General features: G+C 36.0%; 1 protein-coding gene across 1 annotated transcript; it reads left to right on the top strand.

Moving 5' to 3' along the window:
* Positions 1–10531: 10531 nt before the first annotated feature.
* Positions 10532–15327, top strand: LOC143587588 (putative nucleobase-ascorbate transporter 10). Its single transcript, XM_077068838.1, has 14 exons — positions 10532–10906; positions 11130–11227; positions 11335–11511; positions 11609–11709; positions 11796–11871; positions 11970–12029; positions 12420–12601; positions 12693–12789; positions 12912–12998; positions 13084–13142; positions 13238–13329; positions 14044–14121; positions 14213–14373; positions 14955–15327. The coding sequence occupies exons 1-14, from the start codon at positions 10735–10737 to the stop codon at positions 15159–15161; spliced, it is 1647 nt and encodes a 548-aa protein (XP_076924953.1). The 5' UTR covers positions 10532–10734; the 3' UTR covers positions 15162–15327.
* The last annotated feature ends 2554 nt before the right edge of the window (positions 15328–17881 follow it).

The raw sequence follows: 17881 nt of genomic DNA, 5'->3' as shown, positions 1-17881 counted from the left end.
TTTGGAAAGAACTAGGTATGATCTAAATTTTTCAAAGACAAATACTACTGCTAGTAACTCTTTTTCTGTTGTGGTGTAGTTTTCTTGTGCATCGTTAAAAGTTTTACTTGCATAGTAAATTGGGTGAAAATGTTTTTCTTTGCGTTGGCCGAGCACGGCTCCAACTGCAAAGTCACTTGCATCGCGCATGATTTCGAATGGAAGGGCCCAATCGGGTGTGGTCATGGTTGGTGCATTGACGAGTTTGTTTTTTAATGTATTGAATGATTCAATACATTCCTCAGAGAAGACGAATGGTGTGTCTTTTTCCAGAAGTTTGGTCATATGTCTTGAGATTTTTGAGAAGTCTTATATGAAGCGGCGGTAGAAACCTGCGTGACCTAAAAAACTCCTAATGGCTTTGACTGAAGTTGGCGGCGGAAGTTTGGATATGGTTTCTATTTTGCCCTATCAACTTCTAGTCCGTTTTGAGAAATCTTGTGACCTAGAACAATGCCTTCTTTTACCACAAAGTGGCATTTTTCCCAGTTAAGCACAAGGTTTACTTCTTCACATCTAGTTAACATTTTGTCTAGGTTTTTTTCAGACAGTGATCGAAAGAGTTTCCAAAGACTGAGAAGTCGTCCATGAAAACTTCCATAGATTTTTCGATCATTTCGTGAAATATGGCCACCATGCAACGTTGGAAGGTGGCTGGAGCATTACATAGTCCAAATGGCATTCTTCGGTAGGCGAAGGTTTCGTATGGACATGTAAAAGTAGTTTTCTCCTGATCCTCAGGAGCAATGGGAATCTGAAAGTATCCGAAAAATCCATCAAGAAAACAGTAGAACATTTTTCCAGATAATCGCTCAAGCATTTGGTCTATGAAAGGAAGTGGAAAATGATCTTTTCTTGTGGCGTCATTAAGTTTTCGATAGTCAATGCAAACTCGCCAGCCTGTGATGGTTCTCATTGGTATTAATTCATCCTTCTCGTTCAACACGACCGTCATTCCTCCCTTCTTGGGTATTACTTGAACGGGACTAACCCAAGGTGAATCTGAGATTGGGTAGATTAATCCGGCATCAAGCAGTTTAATTACTTCCTTCTTCACCAAATCTTGCATGCTGGGATTGAGACGTCTTTGATGTTGGACCATGGGTTTGTATTCTTCCTCCATGAGGATTCTGTGAGTACAAAGGAGGGACTGATGCCCTTGATATCTATGATCATCCATGCGATGGCCTTCTTATGGTTTTTAAGAACCTTAAGAAGTTCGTCTTTCTCTTCTTTAGAAAGGTGAGATGAAATAATTACTGGGAGTTGAGAATCTTTTTCTAGAAAGGCATATTCGAGATGTTTTGGTAGTTCTTTTAATTCTAAGGCTGGTGGTTCTTCGATTGACGGTTTTGATTTTTCATTGTTTTCAATGATTTCGTATATTATTTCTGACTTTTCGTAGTTATTGTTAAGATTTTCGTCTTCTAAAATGGGTTTGTTGAGTGTTTTGTCTAAGACTTGTGTTTCTAACGGAGTATTGATGGAGGAATCTCGCATATAGCAACTCACGATGGAGTCTATGATATCAACACAATACAATGTGTCATCGTGCTGTTGTGGATATTGCATAGATTTTCCTATGTCAAAAGTGATTGCCTCGTCATTGACCCTGAGAGTGAGTTTGCCGGTGCAAACATCAATGATAGCCTTTGCGGTGGCTAAAAAGGGTCTCCCTAAAATTAGAGGTAAACTTATGTCTTCCTTTATGTCTAGAATCACAAAATCTACTGGGAAAACAAACTTGTCAATTTTGACAAGCATGTTTTCAACAATGCCTCGAGGGTATTTAACGGATCGGTCAACTAACTGAATGCTCATGCGGGTGGGCTTTGGTTCTCCTATCCCTAGTTTTGCAAAAACCGCATAAGGCATTAAATTAATACTAGCTCCTAGGTCTGCTAGGGCATTGCTAACAGATAAATTTCCTATGAGACAAGGGATAGTAAAACTCCCTGGATCGGTCATCTTTGTCGGTAGCTTGCTTTGGAGGACAACTGAACATTCTTCACTTAGGGTGACATGCGAGAGCTCCTCCAGCTTCCTTTTGTTTGTCAGCACTTCTTTGAGAAACTTGGCATATTTAGGCATCTGAGCAATAGCCTCAACGAAAGGGATGTTGATATGGAGTTATTTAAAGAGTTCTAGAAACTTCCCATACTGGGCTTCCAATCGTTCCTGCTTCAGTCTTCCGGGGTATGGAAGGCGGAACATAGGTTTGGACTGGCTCCTTAGGCTGTATTGTGCTTGTTGGAGTCAGCTTTTCCTGCGTTTCATCAGGAGATTTTTTTTCATAACTGATTCTAAAGCTGGTGTAATAATAGTGGTTGTAACGCTCCTGAGTGTAACGGCGTTAGCTGTTGCATTCGGATTGGTGATTGTGTTGCTTGGGAGAGTGCGAGGTGGTCTTTCGGATAATTGTCGGGCAATTTGTCCAATTTGGGTTTCTAGGTTCTGAAGTGATGCTTGTTGACTTTTGAGATCGGCTTCATGTTTTAATAATACCCCGCTGATATCAACGGCTCTTGAGTCGGCTTTCTTTTCTGCTTCATTTGTTTTGGTCATTAGTTGGATTAGCATTTCATCGATCTTGGAGCAGCTCGGGTTTTGATGGCTACTAGAACTTTGATCTTGAAATTGAGGTTTAGGCTGGAAGGGTTGATTCATTGCTCTTTTTTCGAATCCTGGTAAAGGTTGAGTGTTATCTTCGTCTTTCCAGCTGAAATTCGGGTGGTTTCTCCATCCTGGATTGTAGTTATTGCTGAAAGCGTTGTTCTGTCGAGCGATGAAATCGACTTCTTCCATGGCCCTGATGACTTGCTTACAGTCAATCGTCATATGGCTTCCTCCACAAGTGTCACAGGTTTTTGATAGTTCAGCTTGAAGTTGTTCGAATTTTTTAGAGAGAGCTTCAAGCTGTGCTGTGACAAGAGTGTTGGAATCAACGTGGTGTATTCCTTTATGTGTAGGTGTAGATCTTGGTGGGTTGTAAGCAAAACTCTTCTTCGCGGCCTTCTCCAGGACTTCAAATGCTTCGTTAGGTGATTTGGATCCCAGGTCTCCACCAGCGATGTGGTCGATGGCTTGCTTGTTTTGACTAGATTGTGCGTCAAAGAAAGTTTGTACTTGTAACCATACGCTCAGTCCATGATGTGGGCATCTTCTTAGAAGACTTTTGTATCTTTCCCATGCTGCGTGTAACGATTCGTTATCATCGGTCCGGAATCCGGTAATACTGGCTCGGTATTTGGCAGTTTTATCCGGCGGAAAATATTTGAGGAGAAACTATTCAGCCATCTGGTCCCAAATGGTAATGGAACCAGAAGAAAGAGATTCTATCCATTCTAGGGCTTGGCCCCACAGAGAGAAAGGAAAGAGTTTGAGTTTGATTTGATCTTCTGAACAGTTTTGGATTTTAAAGGTTCCGCAGATTCGTAGAAATCGAGATATGTGAGAAAGAGGGTCTTCGTCGAGGAGACCATGAAATTGAACTGAATTTTCCACCATATGAATGGTGCTAGATTTGATTTCGAAGTTTTCGGTAATTTCGGGTGGAGCCACTCCATTGCCATAGCCCTCGAGAGTTGGCTTGGCATACTGGTTCATGTTCGGCTCATTGTTCTGGGCCGCCATCATTTCTTCGGTTTGATTTTCTCCTGATGTGGTGGCGTCTACTGATTCGTCTTTGATTGCTTCTGCGGTTTCTGTAGTTCGTTTACGAGTTCGTCGATGAAAGAGTCGTTCCGGTTCAGAAATTGGAGAAAGAAGCGCATGCTCAAAAGTAGAGGACATACATGGGACTAAATCAAAATTAAACACTAAATTAAAAGTTAGTTAAAGTTAGTCTAAGTTAAACTATAAGTTAGGCTAAGCTATTCTAAACTATCTAAGGTTTAAGTTAATTAGGCTAAAGTAAGGTAAGGTGAATAAAGGGAAAAAGTAGGCTAGCCGTAAAATTATATAAAAAAAAATAAAAGTTAAAAATAAAATAAAATAGAAGTTAAAAATTTGTACGATTATTGACAATTATTAAATTAAAACTTGGATTGTTCTTAGAAACGTACTGTGTCCCCGGCAACGGCGCCAAAAAATTGATGTGTGCGTGCGCGTGCGGTTAAAATATAAGAGGTTGGATGATTTGCTTTTGCACAAGATCGTGTTTTAAATTTATAAAAGTGATTTCTACAAAGACTAAACACACACAAAATAGGCAAGTGTATCTATCGTATATGTATAATAGTATTGGTAAGAACCAAGTATCGATCCGTGGTCACAAATATTTCTATTAATGAATCGTTGTTTTACTTTAATCGGAGGTTTTAATCATTTTGGGGTTAATTTTCTTCAAACTTCTTATAAAATATAAATACTTATATATATAATATATAGGTGACCAAGAAGAGAGATTCTAAACGAGTTGTTCAATTATGTGAAGGTTACCATCTAATATCAAGAATCCACTCCATTTTAACATTGATAATTAATATTTGGACATGTGATAAACTTGCCATAGCAATATATGATAGATGGCTCCTTAAACCTTAAGTGACCATCTTTGGCACTAAGGAGATAGCATGCGCATTTTAAAGTCAACCCTTTCCTAATGTCATACCATCTCAATGATGTCAATTTAAGTTGGCAAGTAGTTTCGTAAAGTAGAAAGATAAGGATTGACTTCGATTTCTCAAATACCAATTCTAACAACTTCGGGTGATTGTAGTTCATCACACAACCTCCCCTTGGTTGATTTATGTAGGTTATAATTACACATTCCGCTAACATATGATTTCTTTAACTAATTAGATATCCTAAGCAAAGCCATTTTCGGATTACCAAGGTTTAGAAAAATACATCATAACTTATATCTCATCATTTCTAAGTACAATATAAGGATCCGTGTTTCGATAATATATCAAAGTATTTCTATCTTTCAAGAACATGAATCGATCATGAACGATTGCCAATGGAATTGACAACCACCAACTTTGAATTAGTGATTTAAGATGGTGAAACATTTCTCATCAAAAGATAATTGTAATATAACCATGTACTTTACTAGACTACATCACATGTCTTGATTAATTATCACGTAAAACAAAGCTTCTTCATAGATTTTAGATGGTAAAAGGAGTTTAGCTCATAATGAGTATGATGATAAACATTAAGATGATTGATAGTAACATATACATGATTAAACTTAGAACAATCTAACCAAATGTAGATGAATCCTTCTTCTTAATGATGGTAATGATTGTTGATGATGATGATTGATGGTGATGATCTCCAAGCCTTCAAACTCTTCACTAAATCTCCAAAGTGAGTGTTAGTGTGTGTTTTTATAAGAGAGAATCGGATAGAAATCTTTTCAAGGCACACCAAATGAGTGCAACATGAGCCACTATTTATAGGCAATCTGGATAGTGAGGCACGGCCCCGTGCTTGATGAGCACGCCCCCGTGCATTTTTATGACATGTGCCAGATTTGTTTTGTCTTTTCTGTGAGGTGGCAACGGCCCCGTGGTTGGTAGGCACGGCCCCGTGCTTTTTAGCGACATGTGCTTAATTATTCTTTGTCTTTTCTGTATTCTCGTCCACGGCCCCGTGCATGATGAGCACGGTCCCGTGCTTTTGCTTCCAATTTTGTCTTTTCTTGTGTTAGAAGCATGGGGGCGTGTTTCTTGAGGCATGTGGGCGTGTTTCTTTGTTTTCTTGTGTTTTCTTCTGTTTTTCTTCGTCTTTTTGCTTGTTTCTTCGTTTGGGGTTGGTTTCACCTGAAATTATGTTTTATTATGATAAGTAGTCTTTTATGCTATGTTATTTGATAGAAATTGCAGTTTTTAGAGATTATTTGATGCCGAAAAGATGTATATTTTTATGTACATCACTGATGTCACCTTTTTCTCATCAGTATTCGTTCAGCAGTGCTGTTGTCACCTCTACAGCCCGTTTCCTCACGATCTTAATTAATGAATGCTTAAAAGACTAGTAGATGGTATCCAACAAGCTACTGAACATACCTTAAGCTGAATTTTTTTTATCAGCAAAGTACTTTTAATGCATAAAACTCACTGCTTTCACAACCATTTAGCAGGTTTTCTTTGTTAACGGGCCAGAACTTGGCTCTCTAGTTTGACACTGTTCCAGTAAAGATATTATAATCTAAAATACATAAGACTCAAAAGTTATAACTGGATAGTGTAATCAAACACAAAATAAACCGTCTAAAGTCTAAATCAAACAATAGTTTTTCTCGCAAACACAAAATAAACTGATAATAAAAAAAAAACGAACAACCTTCATGTTTTCCATGTCTCAAATATTTAAGCAATGTTCCTCAAACCCACATTCACACAACCATCGTTTATTAGACCCCTGGATTCATGTTACCCAGTTCCGTTTTCTCACAAATTTCTACAAAAAAAATTTATATATTACTAAATATAAATACAACATTAACGAACTAAAAAGGGCATACGTAGTATGTTTTGTAAATCTACCTTTTCCAATATCGTCAAAATCAGTTGGGCTTTCATTGATTATATTCTTGCTTGACGTGCCAATCCAATCTCCCGTGCATATTAATGCCTCAACAATTGAAGGGGTCAAAGAACTTCTGTACGGTTCCACAACTCTCCCGCCCATACTAAAAGCGGACTCCGAAGCCACACTCGAAACCGGGATAGCTAATATATCTACAATAATTATAATGGATGATAAGTTAATGTAAAATGAAAAAATTAATTATTAGTAAATTGGTAAACCGTAAACGTACCCTTCGCCATTTTTGCTACTATTGGATATTTTGAAGACGAAGCTTCCCACCATTGTAGAATGTCAAATCCCTCATAATCAGGCTCCTCTATATCCTCAAGGTACTTCTGAAGTTCTTTTTTAGTTTCACACGAGCTAGATACGCCAATCGATTTAAACTGAGCAAAAAAACTACTCTATCCATCTGTCGAACCCGCAACCTTACTTGACCTTTGAGAAGCTTGACTTGAACTTGGCCTTTCACTATTTAACTCATACTCATAGTGCTTAAACACTATCTCTAGTTCATCTGTTATAAATGTAATTGCTGTCTCAATCCTTTTTTTAAGTTGATCATCTGTCTCATTCCTTTTTTCAGCCCTAAATACTTCCGCAGATCCAAATGATAAAACACGCAATTTCAATCGAGGATCTAATATAGCGGCAAAGTAGAGAATATAATTAAAACCTTTGTTACTGGTCCCCCAATATTTGTCAAATTTATCCTGCATCCTATCAGCCATAAGTTTACTTTCTATGTATGTATCTCTCATTTTTCTTAAATGCCTATAGATATCCATCATCTCACTATAAAACATGTTAACAGTCACATGTTAGTAGCAGAAGCATTGGTGGTTTTAAACTTAAACAATTGTAATAAATCTCTTAACTTTCTCGCGTAACTCCAGTCCGTAGTTTTAGGAAGACCGCCACCCAAATCATTTTTAAAACTTGGGTGTGCCAAATCAAACGCTTGAAACGCCTTCTCAAATTTTTCGGCCCTGTCCAGCATGTCAAATGTAGAATTCCATCTGGTGAGCATATCCAAACATAATAATGCTTTACTTTCAATCTTTTCTTCTTTAACACATCTTTTAAACGCGTCTAGTCTTTTCAGAGATTGTCGGATATATCGAATCGCGTTTCTTATCCGCTCAATTGGGGTGGCCCCATCACGTAATCCGTCTTTCACAATCAGATTGATAATGTGTGCCATGCATCTGACTTGTACATACCTTCCATCCCCCAATAAATTGTCTAGCCTACCTTTTACAAACTCTATTGCCGTATTATTTGCTGAAGCGTTATCTGCTTTAATAGTTAAGATGTTTTCAATATCCCATTCCTTTAGACACTGAATTAGAGCCCTACCGATGTCTTCACCCTTGTGGCTGGTGATGTCCTTAAAATTAATGACCCTCTTGTGCAACACCCAGTTGTCATCAATGAAGTGAGTCGTGACACTCATATAGTTGACATTTTGTATCGATGTCCATGTGTCGGTGGTTAGACAGATCCTCCTTTTACTATTTTCAAAAAACGACTTCAGTTTCGCCTTTTCCTCCAAATATATATTCCCAGTATTCCTCCCAACAGTGGTCCTACTAGGTACCTTATAATTCGGATTCAAGGTTTGCAAAAACCTTCTAAGACCCACACGCTCCACAAATGAAAATGGAAGTTCATCGAGTATAACCATCTCGGTTATAGCTCTGTCACATTCTTCAGCATTGAATTTCCAAGATTTGACCTCACAAGAACCACCCTCAACATCATCGTTCTTTTTAAGAAATATGTTGATTTGATTTTTCATGTAATCGGGGTGTTGTTCGCATCTAAGGACATGTCGGCGCAACGCTGATGTGCCGTTTAACCTTGGGTGTGCTGCCAATTCAGCTGAGCAATGCTTGCATCTTGCCTTTTGTTTCTCTTCCTCGTCCACAAACTTGTCAAAATCAACCCACACACTAGGCTTTTCCGAAGCTCGTGTCTTTTTGGAAGCTTCCGTCTTTTAGGAAGCTCTCGTGTTACTGGAACTTGTCGCTTTATTGGAATTTGTGGTTTTACTTTTCTTTTTTGTAGTTTCTATTTCAACAACAGGTGGGGACTTCCTCTTATCTCTTCCAAGAGATTCGTCACTTGATAAATTTTCAACATTCGTTGACTCCATCTACGTTTAATTAACAAAAATATATAGTATTAAAACATATGAATAACATCAAACAAATAAACATTTACTAATCATCATGTTTGTATCAATTGGTCAAAGTGGGTTTGGCCAGATTTGTTATTGTCGAGTCACTTAACATTATAGAGCATCTTCTAAAAAATATCATGAAGTTGATTTTTGTATATAATTATGGGCAACAGATTATATATTATTACATAACTTACTGTAGGTTTTATAAATGCAGGTAAAACATTTATTGGAAGTATGTAGTAGTTGATCAAAGCAGGTATTGTTATTGACAATACAGATCAACAGGTATTGAAAGCAAGTGTTATATTACAAAAATTGTGTGATTGATCAATCAAAAATTAATAAGTGATTCATGTCATGATAAAGGTTTACAAAAATTGTGTGAAGACCTGGTGATTGGGTGAAACAAAGATATCCACGATAGCACTAGCAGAAGCTTTTTGATAGAATGGAGAACCAAATTCTAATGATCAAACAGATTGCAATACACTTTGACTTAAATAGAACGTAAGATTAGAATTTTATTTATGTTATGTTACAGCCTTGCATGTTTTTTTAGGGTTATGCAGTAATGCAGTTATGGGCCAGATTTTGAGTTGAATAGAATGCAGTGACTCGTGCTCTATAATTTTTTTAGAGATATATATCAATATCGGTCTTCGGGTTTTTCCGGTCTTCATGGGCTAAATACCCGACCCGACCCGAACCCGAACCCGATTTGTTCAATATATGGAGGACCGATTTTATGAGTCTTTGATTAGGGTCGGGTCGGGATCGGGTTATTTCCGGTCGGTTGTTCAGGTTATTTCGGGTCGGGCCTAATTATGCACACCCCTACCGGAAACCATACCATCGGCTGCTACTTGACGATCGTTGTGCCGTCACAATAGAAGAATTCTCTGACGTAACACACGGTGGGACGGAAACCTGGATGGGCTCAGAATCCGAACTGACAATCTCGCAAGGTTTAGTTCAAATTCTTTGTTGTCAATATCCTTTAAAAGTGTCACAAGTGAAAATTGAATTTGGATATCCACCCAAGCCCTTACTCCCACTACTAGGCCACACAAATGAAAGATTTTCATAAGATAGTTAGATTTGCATAAAACATACTTTTATTTTTAATAAAAATTTAAATATAAAAAATATTGACCCCAGTCAAACCAGTTCAAAACCCCATATACCCGCGTGACCTCGCTGACCGTTTCACTTGTGAATCAATCAATAAAAACAACCTCAACCTCAATCGCTATGGAATCATACACAGACTCCTTCCTCTCTCTGTATATCCGACAACCTCAAACAGACATACATCTGGACATTACTTAACCAGAATTCTCGTCTCTGTGCATTCGATTGTTCCGGCAAACTGTTTTTTAAGTGTTAATCACAACCTTACATCAAAATCTGTGGTAATATTCTTGAATCCTTTCTATATCATATTTTATTACTAACAAGTCTGAGTTTTATAATTTATAGATTAACAATTCATGAATATCATTATTAATAAATATGGAATAATAATATAAAATGGTTTTAGTTAATCATATATTTTGCTAATGAGCTTTAACTCAACTCAACTGGCATTGGAAGGGAAGTGAATATTTGGGCCGCAAGGTCTCAGGTTTGATCCGATTCTAACCGGGTCTGTGATCGCGGCCCGGGTACCCGGGCTTTGTTTATTGGTCGTTCATAAAAGTTAATCATGTATATTTAGAAATAAATTGCTGTTGAAAATATACAATTAAATGTAGAAGATTTTTAGTTGGAAATTAAGTTTGATTTAGTATTTACAAATTGCTTATTTTTACAATTAATCACATATCTCACTAGAATCAGTAACGGTTAAATTCATTCAAATTTGCTTCAATGTCAACTTAATGTTTCCACCTACTGATAGCTTTTTCAAAGGCATTTCTTTTTCATTTTAAGTGATTTATGTTTTAGTATTTTGAGATACAACAATGGCGAGTAACAACGCCAATGCCGGCCATGGTGACAAGTCCGCTCAAGGAGACAAGTCTGGCCATGGTGATAAGTCGAAACAAGCCGCTCCTAAGCAAGAGTTACAGCCACAACCAGTTATGGAGCAACTTTCGGGTGTTCAATATTGTGTTAATAGTCCACCCCCGTGGAGTAAGCGTGCATTCTCTTGTCTTTCAATATTATCTTGAAAACTACCAAAAAAAAGAGAGTACATAATGTATAAAAGATAATCAGAAATGGTGAGACGGAGAAGCAATAGTTTTCTGTATACCATGTTCAAATTAGAAACACGAATAAATGCATTATATGGTTTTCGCGATTCACAACATATTAATACAGGGAACTAATAATTCTTGTATGTTTGTCAATGTAGAGGACACGGTGTTATTAGGATTCCAACATTATATTTTGACGCTAGGTACCACAGTCTTGATACCTACCATGGCAGTTTCTCAAATGGGTGGTGACAGTGTAAGTTATATAGTGTTATTTTGTGAATATGAATATGATATGAACTTTGAATAATAAAGATGTTAATTACTATTTTTTTTTTAAATCTTGTTGGATTGAACATGCAGGCTGAGAAAGCTAGGGTGATCCAAACACTGCTTTTCCTAACAGGATTTAACACGTTAATCCAAACCATTTTTGGTACTCGGTTACCATCGGTTGTTGGTGGTTCATACGCGTTTTTACTCCCTGTTTTCTCCATCATTCATGCGAAACGATATGATGCATATCAGGATCCTCATGAGGTACGCAAATCTTTTTAGATGATATGATATTTCAAAGGCGTTTTATGGTTTTTATCTCCCACTGATGTTTATTTGGTTGTTTATGGTACTTTATAAGAGATTTGCACAAACGATGAGAGGCATACAAGGTCCACTTGTCGTCGCATCTGCGTTCCAAATGATTCTTGGATACCTAGGCTTGTGGAGGAACATTATCAAGTAAAGTGTTTGATTAGATCAAATTCGTTTTTTTCTTATTATTTTTGAGTTTTATTGTTATATTTTATAACTTTGAATATGTATAGGTACCTTAGCCCTCTTTCAGTTGTTCCTCTTGTTACATTTACTGGACTTGGGCTATATTATCTTGCTTTTTCCATGGTAAGAACAATTTACCTGTATCTTTATATGTTATTTTTTCTATTTTTGTTATAACTAACAATCAAGATGAAAGAATTTTTATTTTCCTATTCATGTAGCTTGAAAGATGCGTGGAAATCGGGCTTGCGGAAATAGTCTTGATCGTCGCCATCTCACAGGCAAGGTTTCAACCACTACTCTATAAATGGAATGGTCCCTTTACAATATATACAATATATATATATATATATACAAAAGACAAAACAAGAAACTGATTTATACTTGGTATTGATTTGCAATAAATAAAACACTAAACAGGGCCTAAAGGAATTAATGAATTAGTATATGAAACTTTGAAAGAAAAAAGAAAGTAAAAAAGACAAATTAATATCCTCTCTGATCGCCTCGGTTCAATTTGTCCAAGGCGATTCAGTTAGAGTCAACCAGACTGGTTATATGGCAGGTTCTCGGTCTGACCAACTGGTCTTGTCTGGTTCTGAAAATAACGCAAATAACCAAAGGCTTACATGATAAAACTAATTAACAGTGCTTTATATTAACATTTGCAGTATCTTCCTAAATATGTAACATGCAAAGGTCCGGTATGCGATCGGTACGCTGTGTTGTTTTCTGTATCCGTTACATGGGCGTGTGCAGGAATCTTGACATTGAGTGGCGCGTATGCCAAATCTACAAAAGCTTCAAACACTTGTCGTACCGATAGTTCAGGACTTGTACAAGGAGCTCCATGGTGAACCATTTTTAATATTTTTATTTAGAACAATGCACCATGTTATGTTGTATCTCTAGTTGATATTGTGTCATTAAATCACTACTTACAGGATATATATGCCTTATCCATTTCAATGGGGTACCCCAACTTTTGATATAGAAGAAGTTTTAATGATGGTAGTTGCTTCATTTGTCTCTACCATTGAGGTTAGTATTTTCTCTTATCTTTACTCAATAGCCTATAATTAAACCATTACTATAAAATAGTTCTTTTTTTTTTCTAGTGAAAATTTGTTTTGCAAATTCATTTCCAATCATTTCATGTGCAGTCCACCGGTTCGTTCCTCGCAACAGCACGATTAGGGAGTGCGACTCCTGTGCCCCCTTTTGTTTTAAGTCGCGGTGTTGGCTGGCTGGTATGTTGTAACTATATGTTTGAATTGGTTTTTATTAGTTTCTATACTTATTCAAGAAAATGTAATCCTTATTTATTTATGGTAGGGATTTGGGACTTTCCTAGGTAGCATGTGCGGTACGGTAACTGGATTTTCTGCATCAGTGTAATGACCTTCATTTAACGTTTGTTTTTAACAATCACGCAGCATGGAATATGTTTTTCCTTAAGTCTTACGAGCATAAAAATGTTGATTTGTAGGGAAAACTGTGGTGCACTGACATTAACTAGAGTTGGAAGTCGACGTGTTATTCAAATATCAGCTGGTTTTATGATCTTCTTTTCTGTCTTTGGTAACATGAATAGTCCTTCCTCCTCTGATATCTTTATATGTTATCTTTACTTGTTCCGTTCGTTCATATTTATTAGGGTTATAAACAAGCCAAACTGCTCTTGAGATTCGCTAGCTAAAAATTTGAATAGATCCGAGCCTAAATGAGCCTAAAATTAAGCTCGTTTGATAAACAAGTTGGAGCCCGAGCATTCACTTATTAAGCTCGATAGGCTTGCAAGCCCAAACGAGCCCACTGTTTTTACAACTTTTAATTAATGTGTTAAATATATATATTTACTTAAATAGTCTTATCATGAAAACAACTAAATAGTTTATATTTTGTCATATATAAAAGTTATAATATAAATATATATATAATATAATTATAAATGTATATAAATTAATTACGAAAAATAATCAATAAACAATAAATTAGCTCTGGCTTGAAAAACTAGTCACTGGCAGTGAAAAAGCTTTTGAAACGGAGCTCGAAACGAGCTGGGCTCGAGCTTAAATGATATTAGGCTTGGCTCGTCTACACTCCTAGTGTTCATTTATTTGATAAACTAACAAACATGGACACAAATTTTTGTTTATTTAATTAAACGAACTAACATGAACCGCTCATGCATTTTGATTTGTTTATGCTCGTTTATTTACATTTATTTATGCTCACTACATATTCACTACGTTTGCTTGTTGAAAATATTAACGTGCTTTAGCTTTTCAACAGGAAAATTTGGGGCTGTTTTCGCCTCCATACCTTTGCCAATCAGCGCGGCTTTGTACTGCGTCTTTTTCGGCTGCGTTGGTATGCACTATGTCATGGTTCCAAATTTATGCTACATTTTCTAATATGTTCTATGTACCATTTGAAATAACCATTGATTGTTTGTATGCAGCTTCCACGGGTCTATGTCACTTGCAGCTCTGTAACCTCAACAGTTTCAGGACCAAATTCATATTAGGCCTGTCTTTCTCGCTCGGACTTACGCTTCCACAGTTCTTTCGGGAAAAGTGGGTAGTCACTGGTCATAGTCCGGTGTTCACGCATTCGAGATGGGTATGTTTGAGTTGTCATTTAAACATTACAACTTGCTATTATTGGGAACACTTTTGTAAGTGAAAATTTAATAGTACACAACATAACTTCTATGTGTCGAAACAAATTTGTACATTAGTGTCCTGCCTAAGGCTAAACAAGCCGAGCTAGTCTAGGTGAGCCAGCTTTAGCTTGAGCGTGGCCTCGAAGTTAAACGAACCAGTTTTGCTAGGCATGAAAACAAAAAAACAAAGAGCTAAAATTTTGAGTTAAACTCGACTTGGATAAATGTCAAGACAGCTCATTTGTTTATCAAGTTTTTTTTTATAAATTTTGTATTTTCTTACATATAGATAGATATAACAACAAAACACTAATTCTTGTACATATGAATTAATATAAAAAAAATGATTGGGTGATTTTTTTTTCCTACAAAAGCAAGCTCACCTTGGCTCGAGCTCGGTTCGAAATTTAAATTAGTTAGTTTGGCCTGGCCATTTAATTTACGAGCCTATTTTAAGCGTGTTTTTTCAGTTATCTTTTACCCAAGGTCCTATCACTTGTGAAACAAATCCTATATAATTTTGCTTATATGGATGCAGATTGACAACATGTTAAGTGTGGTTATGCTGTCGCATGCAAGTGTTGCGTTGATGATTGCTATGGTACTCGACTGTACCCTTGGTCTAGTAGACAACGAGAATGGCAAGACTTGGTGGACGAAGTTTGAGGTGTACGATAAAGACGTTCGATCCAATGAGTTCTATAGACTTCCTTGGAAACTTAACAAGTTATTCCCAGCTCTTTAACGCGCGTGCTTTCTGAACATTTTTTCTAGCGCTTGTTCATTTACGCAAGTCCGGTTGATCACCTACCCAATAATTCATGTATCTAGAAGATGAAAATCGGCCAAGTGGCGTTTTCATTCATTCTTAATACGAAACATAATAATGCAAAAACAGAGCCGGTTGCAAATATGATTTATGATTCTTTGTGGTTCATTCGGTTTGGTTAGAAGCTCAAATCTATCTATGATCAATGGTTTTGTTTTAAATATGCATGAATGGCATTCTGTTTTCAAATGGTTCGCTAGTTAGAAAAGGTGATTCGATTATTTCGGTTAACTGTTAGGAATACTTAAAAGTACAATATTTCACACCTTTCTATGCTATATTTTTTTAGTTTGAGAAATGATTTCATCATTTCATGTACAATTTTTCTTTAAATGAGTTTGAAGCATAAAGTTGATAATTTCTAATTTAAGAACTTGAAACTGACTAGTCTTGGAACATATGCAACTTGAAACTAATGATGTCCAACTCTCTGTTTGGTTTATGATTTATACAGGATTAAAACCAAATCAATTTATCAAGTAATTAAATATTTAATTGAATTTGAAAAACAAAGCAGTTTTTTGTTCCATTTATAAAACACAATCTTTAGACATTAGTTTATTATGTTTTTATCTATTCATAAGTGCCTGGGATTGTGGACATGCCTATTGATCGTGTATAGATAAGATATTTTAATAGTGTTCTTCAAAGTTCAATTGAATAATTGAAAGATAAAACAACAACGAATATTATAATGTATATTATAATTAGCACAACGGTTTGAAATAATATATATTATAATTAGCTCAGACGACCCCTCCTCTATACTTAAAGAACCATCACAACGGTTGTTTGAAATGACACAACTCTTCCTGAAAAGTAATCCATAGAACTAACGTGGTTATGTTGATGTTCCCATTTGCTACACATGTCCTAACTGTCTCTAATGGCCATAATTGATTAGTTATTACAAATCAGCTATTGTAAATCACACTTATCAGTTTTGGACCCCAAGTTGTTGCTATTCTTTGTTGTCATGTAACATGTCATTGATTAGTAGAATTTATAATAATCAATAATCAATTTCAAACAACTTTTAACGAATACTGAATATGCACAACGGTTTGAAATAATGTATATTATAATTAGCTCAAAGACGACCCCTCCTCTATACTTAAGGAACCATCACAACGGTTGTTTGAAATGACACAACTCTTCCTGAAAAGTAATCCATAGAACTAACGTGGTTATGTTGATGTTCCCATTTGCTACACATGTCCTAACTGTCACTAATGGCCATAATTGATTAGTTATTACAAATCAGCTATTGTAAATCACACTTATCAGTTTTGGACCCCAAGTTGTTGCTATTCTTTGTTGTCATGTAACATGTCATTGATTAGTAGAATTTATAATAATCAATTTCAAACAACTTTTTATAAATCAGTCATATTTGAGTTAGCTTTCATCAGGATGTTACCCTTAACCCATCAAAGGGTAACAAGTCATTTTCAACGTTAATCCCAATTATCCAACACAATCTTTAAACTAATTAGTATAGTATAAACTATTAATTGTGAAAATGTGATCGTCTCTTATAATAGTATTATTCATAAGTTGTACAAGCAAATTTGCATGATGTATAAGTGATTTTGCTTATTCTTCTTTACTTATTTACATGATTTTTTAACTTTATACATGATTTCTAAACTGATAGGAAGGACTTTATTATTGGTTTACTTACTTACATTCAAACATATTAATTCTAAAAATGTTTTCGTCTCACGAAAATGTACTATTCATTAATTGTACTTATTACATTAAGCTTTTATAAAACTATAACACATACTTTACAGACGTGATAAGTTTTTGTGTACCATTTTGTGTGACTAATTGAAGATGATAAATTGTGCAACTAATACATCTTTCGTATATGACGAATCACAATTAAACGATGGTAGATATCACATGAACCTTTTATAACGAGGCAACGCATTTTTTATATATTGCATGCCAATTAACTTCTTTTGTCACTTAATAAAGTTTCTTACCGACCGAAATACTAAAAGAAAAGGTTACCCAGGATGTGTCAAAAACAAATAAACCCACACATCTTAACGCGCATATATAAAAACTAGTTAAAAACAAGAGTAAAATGTCATTTTCGTTCTTGTGGTTTGACAACTAATGCAAATTTAGTCCAAAAAGTTTATTTTTTGCATATGAACCCTTCATGTTTCCCAGTTCTTGCCAATTACATCTAAATCACCAGCCCCATTAAATTTAATCGTTAAGTCATGAGTAAACATGTCTTTTCACTATTTCTTTATTATAATACTTATTTCAGTGAATTGCGGTTTTGGTTCTTGTGGTTTGTCCAAATATGTGGTTTTAGTCCAATAGTTTCAAGTTTGCAATTTTCGTCCTTGTGGTTTCATTTCAGTTGCAATTAAACCAAAATTTATTAACCTCGTTAAGTCTGGTCGTTAACCCATTTGCACGCCTCTCACGTGACGACCAGTTTTGTTGTTTTTCTTCCAAGATAAACCCCAGTCCTAATTCCCGATCCCCCTCATGTGAGGGGCTCGGGTGTATTTGGGGAAAAAGGAAAAAAAAGAAGGAACAAAACTGCCCATCACGTGAAGGGCACACTGATGGGTTTAACGACAAGACTTAACGAGATTAAGGAATTCGGA

Source organism: Bidens hawaiensis, unplaced genomic scaffold (genome assembly GCF_021521415.1).
Source record: "Bidens hawaiensis isolate Kalapana, Puna unplaced genomic scaffold, B.hawaiensis_p1.1 tig00035576_1, whole genome shotgun sequence".
Taxonomy (NCBI): Eukaryota; Viridiplantae; Streptophyta; class Magnoliopsida; order Asterales; family Asteraceae; genus Bidens; species Bidens hawaiensis.
The sequence above is the reverse complement of the archived record's forward strand: the minus strand, read 5'-3'. Positions and strand labels throughout refer to the sequence as shown.

Excerpts from the sequence above, each read along its gene's own strand:
- LOC143587588 (XM_077068838.1), top strand. The coding sequence starts at position 10,735 with ATGGCGAGTAACAACGCCAATGCCGGCCATGGTGACAAGTCCGCTCAA. Across the intron at positions 10,907-11,129 it reads TAATAGTCCACCCCCGTGGA|AGGACACGGTGTTATTAGGA; the intron begins GTAAGCGTGCAT and ends TTGTCAATGTAG. Across the intron at positions 12,790-12,911 it reads CATTTGTCTCTACCATTGAG|TCCACCGGTTCGTTCCTCGC; the intron begins GTTAGTATTTTC and ends TTTCATGTGCAG.